Raw genomic sequence first — 7,900 nt, 5'->3', positions numbered from 1 at the left:
TCTTTTTTCCCTTATTTGACTGGCGGTGATCCATTCGAAGAATCTGACTTAGACGGACTCTGCGCTGGAGTACTTTGTCGTTCTCCACTTTGTCTTGATGACAGAGCAAAGTTGACCGTATCCTTACAATCAGCTCCAGCGTCTATCGAAATACTCGATCCACTTTGTTCTGATGGTTCAGTTATAGCGTCTCTCGAAGTACTCGATCTACTTTGTTCTGGTGGTTCAGTTATAGCGTCTGTCGAAGTATTCGATCCACTTTGTTTTGGTGGCATGGTCCCAATGTCTTTCGAAGTACTCGATCCAGGACTGTTTTTATTCATTATTCAAAAATACAAATTATTACGTATCATTTAAAAAATAAAAAATATGATAAAATATTTAGTATTTTAAATTACAAGCATGCGCGCGCACGTTAATCATGCAACGAGAATAAGTTAAAATTGACTGAAATAAATTCAAATTTTCAGAAGTAAACATTTATGAACGTTCAAATGAATAATTTTTAATTCCAATACATTTTTATTCATTTATAGAAATTGCATGAAGTATATTCCTATGTCTTTTAATTTAAAAATATCAGGTTTTTTTTAAGTGCATCATGAATACTGCTCAAATCTAAATAGGAAATACAGTTTTTCACTCCGATTGAATCGAATTGAATCCAATTGAATTCGGATAGATAAAATTTCAATCCATTCACGTTTACTGGATTATAAGTAAATAGATAAGTAATAGTAATAGCATAAAAAACAATTAATAAATGTCACGTTTTTTATAACATAAAATACACTTATATTGGAAAATGATTATATGTATAATTTTCAAATCTGTGTATACTATCTAATATAAGAAAAGTAAATAATATTACTCGTCGTGTTCTTCCTGATTTTCAACTAATTGTCTGTCTGAATTCACAATGATTTTATGTTTTTGCTTTGCATTATGTTCTAGCATCTTCCAATCCACTTCAGATAATTCATCAATTTGTAAATCTTTTATGTTTTCCGTTTGTGAGTCAACATATTTATCACTAAAAAAATATTCTGATTATATTAACAAATTTTGTTAAACAAGTTTTTAATAGTGAGACACACAATTTTTGTTTTATATCAGCTTAAAATATATTCCATACCATACCAATTTTATTCATTATGCCGTGTGAAGCACCAATGAACGTGATATTGAATGGGTAATAAAGTGTGTATCAATAACGTTAATTACTGAAATTGTTATGTATGTGCGTACGCGTGTATGTGTAGTGTGTGTGCGAATGTACGCGTGTTTTATTGAAATAAACATACATCTATACAATAGTAATAACTTCCCTTGTGGACGGATAGTGCGAATTAAATTAAATAAAAGTTAATTATTAATTATGAAGAAAATTTTATATTTAAAATTACTATAATATGGTAGTAGCTGCTGTCTTCATGTGAATTATAAGTTTAAATGCTATAATTATTTTTTTAAAAACAATAATATAACATAATTTTTACACTTTTTTATAGTAAATTTTATAGTAAATTTTTTTATTACAAAATAAAATCTTGTTGAATGAAAGTTAGTATTGTAAAAATAAATACAAAATATATACCTAGTAAATTTTGTTTGCGTACCATAGTAAAAATTAACTGTTTTCATGTTAGAATATGGCTTAACAAAATAATTACTTTATTTATGTGATAAAAATTAGATAATTATTACCATAGTAAAAGTTAAGTCGGAATTATGTTATGAGGGTCCATACGAAAATGCAAGACGTAGTAAAGTGTAATTTAAAATTATATTAAAACTTAATATAAAATTTTCTCCGTGTATAAATATCATAAAACGCGCGGTACAAAAATTTCCGATTTAGTTTAATCTACACGAGAGATTTTACGTTTGATACAGCCTGCAGTATACGTGAGCGAGCACACAGATATAAGAATTATGTTTATTGAGTGAATTATAATTATGTTTCTATATTATTAATATTGAATATTTTTTTATGGTTTAAGATTCCTTTAATATAGATAGTATAAATTATGATAAAATGTTTCATATTTATGTGTGATAAAATAATAGCTAAAGGAACTGCTTTTCTATACAAAAACATCCATATGATCATCAGGGTATTTATACATATAATAACAATTTGTAATTTTGATTAAAAATATATGATTACAATTATTGACTCAGTTTTCGAGTTGTTATGAATTTAAATTGTTGAATAAAAACAATTAAAATAAAATTTATTTTCGTCAATTTTGATAAATATAAAATGCTTTTTTTCTTACTATGAATGGTAATGTATCCAGTGCAAATATAATATAGTTGCTTTTTCTGGAGTGGTTTCTACGTTCATTCCCATGTCCAAATTTGCTGAACATACGGTGCACCACGTTATGTTGTATGTTATCCTGTACCCTTCTAGTACTTTGTCTATTCTTTTATATATGTAATTTAATTTCCCGTGATATATTTCAAAATGGTTTCGTACAAGATACAAACACCTTTTATTATAAATTTTATCATTAACAATAGTATTACATTCTAGACATTTTAGCTGTTCTTTCTGTACAGGCCTTATATAATATTTTTTCAGTAGTTCATCAACTTCTCTAAGATTTTGTTCTTGTTCTTTGTGCGCCGTATCTTTTTGAATTTCTATATTACTCACTTCCTGTTCCATTATTTGTTTTATATATCGCTCATAAAACCATTGTTGTATTTGTGGATGTAATTTATCTAGTTGCCGTTCTGGAATATTTCTATAAAAATCATCGTAATACTATGTAAAAGTGAATTAATTTTAGTTTTTTCATCATATTTAATAATGTTTTTGTAATAATATAAGTTATATTTGTATTGAAAATTAATATTTAATTTTGAAATTTCTCTCTCTCTCTCTCTCTCTGTGTGTGTGTGTGTGTGTGTGTGTTCGTGCTATATGATATAAGAAAAATAAAGTTACTCATCACGGTCGCTACTTTTCTGCCCTTGATCGTCTCTTCCAGAATTCTCCAACATTTCGACTAATTTTTCTTTTGTATTTAGTTTTCGTCTAAACTTTTTTCGTAGATGTGCCTCTAGTTTTATTTGATCGTCTGAAGATGTCCTATCATTAAGAGAAAAATATTTTAATTATATCAACAAGACAAGTATCATTATATACGATAGAATGCATTTTGGTGCTGCATTCTAAACAATTTTGGTGATAAAACAAAACATCTGGTTATCATAATATGTAATTCTAGTCGTAATATGGCCTTTTGGTAAATAGAAAAAATACTTGTTTTACCTAGCATGTATGTAGCAGTGTTTAAGTAAGATAACCAGCTGTTCTTCAACGTTTAATAGCAAAGCTTTCACTTCGAACGAGTCTCTACAGATGAAGCACACCAATATGTCACTCATTATGATGTACTGATTCAATAGATCATGTACCATCTTTATATCTATTATTTCTTTATATATCTGAGAAAATACTCCGTGATTTAATTCCCAATGATTTTTTATAATACAAGTACTGCCACCATACATAACTTTTCTTAAACAACATATACATATTCCCTCCGAACTTGACATTGCCCATATTTTAAATGTTATGAATATTTCAATATACTTTTGACGGTCAACGGCTTCATGTATTATCTCGTCAAAGTTTTTGATTTCGTTTATTTCTTCTGATGTGAACTTAAAGTAGTTTCTCATTTCTCTTATATCATCAGGTAGTATCTGTAATTCTTCTAAAAAAAGTTTCTCATCCATTCGTTGTTGAAGTTGTTCTAGTCGATATATTTCGTCCAATTGCGTGTTTCTGTGAAAATCCGTAGCATTGTATAACAGTGAATTAATTTTGATTTTGTATCAACAATTACATTTTGTACTTTCAGTCACTACCTCATTTTTAAGTGATATCTACCACATCGCGTGATAATCACCGGTGACCGGAACGGAACGTATTAAAAAATTATTAATCATATTAATTATAATATCGATTAATTATTTTTATGTTATTTTATCACGTTAAAGGAAGATAATAATTAGATTTTAAAAAAAATTACATTATTTTATAACTAATATTAATTGTAACAATCAAAATATTAAAATACAAAACTTTTTGGAAGTCCTGTAAAAATTGTGACATCACTTATAAATGTAGATTCCTGAAATCATTTTGGAACGAAAAATTTAATACTAAAATGTTGAGATTATAGTAATTTTTTAAATGTAATCATTTAAAATTAGCGAATCATATCGCCTAATAAAGTTTGATAAAATAATCGCTAAATTAAGGAAATTGTGCCGAACATAATTTCTCTATGTAAGAATATCTATATACAAGGTATTCCGTAATTATTAATTAATACTTCTGAGAGTCAGAGAGAATGGAATTTTAAACTGAAAGTTTTTTTCCCAATTTTAGCTCAGACTATTATTTCTCTATCCATTTATCGATTTATTCATTTATTTATTTATGAAAATGAAAAATTAAAATAAAATTGTAATCGAGAGACTGTACAGGAGCTTCATAGTATACTATGCTTCTTCTACGTACTCCTCTTCTACGTACTGAGCGTAATCTGATTGTTCAACTTAATCGTTAATAACTCGGTAAATAATTATAGTAGAGCCAAAATTGGGAATTAACTTTTAATTAGTTCAAAATTCCATCCTTTTTTACTTCCAGAAATATTTGTCTGTACACCCTGTACAGTGTTAAAGGATTATGTATATAATAATAGTTTGTAATTTTGTGAAGATATATGTGTTACATTTCTAATCGTAATACCATCTCTATTTTCGAATTATAATTAAAACAAATAAAACAAAATCGACAAAAAAAATTTTATACACATCAAAGGTTTGTTCGCGTCTTATGCTCCAACATGCTCCAACATGCTCCTATCATAGCTCCTACTCACTTCAATGCATTCATTAGAGTGAGTAGGAACTATGGCAGGAGCATGTTGGAGCACGCGACGCGAACAAACCTAAAATGTTTGGCCCAGTGGTTTTTTAATTCATCGAGTGTTTCTTCAATCTGTAATTCCAAATTTCTTAAGCTTGCCTCGCCCTTACAAATTAAACACTGCGCATTATTTTTGCCTATTATGAGGTAATTATTCAACAGAATATGTTGTACTCTCATGTTTCGTCTTATTACATTTTTATATATACTTGATCTGTTCCCGTGATATATTTCCAAATGGTTTTGTAAGAGGTGCGTACCACGAAAAAATATAATTTGTAATTTACACATTTGATCTTTACACACTCCAACGTAACGCTGATTTTGCATTATTTGAAACTTTTCCTTTAATTCTTTACATCTTGAATGGCCATCTAATTCGGTTAGTCCATGATCGTACAAGTGATTTATAAATTTTCTTATGTAGTTCTTCTCACTTTTTATAAAAACTTTATCGCAATATGCACATGTTATTAATAAAAAAAAAACAAAAGCTTTTTTTTCTTTGCAATGCCTCTCTAACCATTCTCGGCAATAGACCGTCATTTTCGTTTCGATCGTTCTGTATCGCGGACCACTTAATATTAAACGTATTTGAAAAACCATTTACCTTTTCAAAACTGATTATAGAAGGTCAAAGAATATTGAAAATAAATATTGTTACAAGTAAATATTGACATGTTATATACATGACTATGTTTGTCTATAACTGATATCGTATTATAAATTCAAATTTCTGTGAATAAAAAATACAGTTTTTCAATCAAACTAAATACAGTTGAGTCCAATGTGAACTTCGTTCAAATTAGTTTTAATTTTTTGAGTAGCATGAAAAATGGGTAATTAAATATTAATTAAATATTTATATATTAATAATTTCATTTTCTGAAAAAATTTATGTTGCATCATTATTAAAATGAATATAAGAAATATGCGTAAAATTGTTTTATAAAAAATAGATAGGCTAGTAAGAAAATGTAATCAATATAAATTTTATACAATCAATCATGTAATCATTACTTAATAATGTATGTAAGTTTTTGAAACATTAATTGCATGTATATCCCATTTTTCAAAGTAATAGATATTTTTTACGGATAATTATCAATTACAATTTTGAATAATCTCTTTAAAACCCAGAATGTTAATTAAAATATATATAAATAACTTTAATCATTACTTGTAGCATTTAAAAATGAATAAATTATTGCTTGGGAGTGTATAATATTATATATGACATTTATTATGTATTTTATACATACAATTACAGGTATGAAATATCTTTATATACACGTATAATACATTGATACAATAAGATCCCTCCATATATAGATGCCATAGTACCGCTCCGTAAATTGCGCTCGTAAAATTATGTTCGTGTGAATACTCTTTAGTTATATAAAAATAAAAACTATCATTAAAGTGTGTATATAATTATTTTGTGCCATGTACAATTGGACTATTCTAAATAAATTTTTATCAATAAAAAAAACTATATCTCTTACATTAAAAGCCATCCTTATCTAGACTAGGAAGAAATTATTTAGCGTTTTACTGTCGGTTACGAATAGTAGATCTTTTCAAGAAAACAAATGAATTGATACTTTTAGGCAATGTGTACTATGCAACTTGTTATTATTGTTATCGTCTAAGGCTTTTTACATTAATTTATTTCGTACCATGATTGTGGGACTTTGAAACTGAATTCTTAAAAAGCTATTTTTTAATTAATCTGTTTCTCTTTCTTTTTTTTATTTCACAATAAGTTATCCTATAACTTATGTATATACACTGGAAAATCAAATTCTTTAATACTCTGAAACTTTTTATGAATGAATCAGCTAATAAGAAATTTGTATTATTGGAAGGCAATGATCAAAGTTATTAAATAATACTGCATATCAAAATTGCATCATCTCGTTTGCTATATAGATTAGCTTTTGCATCATTTATATTTATAAATATTTTTTTATGTATAATTCTATGTATTTTTTATATGTATATTTCTATATATTTGCTTTAAAAAATTGATGCATATTCTGAATTGGTATTACGGTCAAATAAATTACAAAAAATATTTTGCCAATTACTTCTGTTTGTTTAAGATAATATATTTAGAATATTTCATATATAAATTAAATTGTTTTACTAGAAAATGCCATCGATATGAATATAAAGATACTATAATATAACATCAACCAAAAATTAATTTTGACTTTAGAGACTTCACTTTTGTTTATAAATTTCTAAAGGGGGGTATAAGATCTTCAATTCCATATTTAATATTTTAACTTCCCTCTTATAATATTTCAGAAAATAATACTTAAAAAATATGTAAAATTTGTATGTACAATAATGTTTAATATAAAGCAAAAGTGAAAAATAAAATGAGTTTATACGTAAATAACTTTCGACATACAGCCAAGATTTGTTACTATACATGTCGGATTTCTCGCAACTTTGATATATCTGTATAGTGTCATGTATATCTGCGAAAAACAATTGACATTTCCAAACGAATCTAGATGAGGTCATTTTATTAGTCGCTCCTCTTTAGAAATACTCATGCGTTGTGTCAATTAAGTATTAAATGTTAAATATTCGAAAATTCATGTTGTCTATACATGAATAATTTTAAAGCAATGGAATCGGTTTCAGATTTTTATCCTGAGTATTTACTATTAGCGTACTATTATACATTTGCAACGATTGATAAGGTAGGCCAACATATTAAACATATGCCATGTCATTAAGAAATTCTCAAAAACTAATGATACAATTATATTATTGTTAATATTATAATAAACTACATTAAAAAAATAATCGTATTATATATTTTTTAATATAATGGATTGGAATACAACTAAAAGTGTATCTACCTTGTAAAAAAAAATTGTTATAATCTACTAAAACCAACCAATGCAGTATGTATTTCAGTTG

The 7,900-nt window shown here is 26.7% G+C and overlaps 1 protein-coding gene across 1 annotated transcript; it reads right to left on the bottom strand.

The window, feature by feature from the left end:
• LOC108758753 (uncharacterized) lies at nt 1–5,506 on the bottom strand. Its single transcript, XM_018503837.1, has 4 exons — nt 4,983–5,506; nt 3,287–3,805; nt 2,960–3,103; nt 1–210 (listed from the first exon to the last, which is right to left on the bottom strand). The coding sequence occupies exons 1-4, from the start codon at nt 5,504–5,506 to the stop codon at nt 12–14; spliced, it is 1,386 nt and encodes a 461-aa protein (XP_018359339.1). The 3' UTR covers nt 1–11.
• Between the last annotated feature and the right edge of the window lie 2,394 nt (nt 5,507–7,900).

Source organism: Trachymyrmex cornetzi, unplaced genomic scaffold (assembly GCF_001594075.2).
Source record: "Trachymyrmex cornetzi isolate Tcor2-1 unplaced genomic scaffold, Tcor1.1 scaffold16, whole genome shotgun sequence".
Taxonomy (NCBI): Eukaryota; Metazoa; Arthropoda; class Insecta; order Hymenoptera; family Formicidae; genus Trachymyrmex; species Trachymyrmex cornetzi.
Note: the sequence above shows the minus strand (reverse complement) of the source record. Positions and strands in the feature narration are given on the sequence as shown.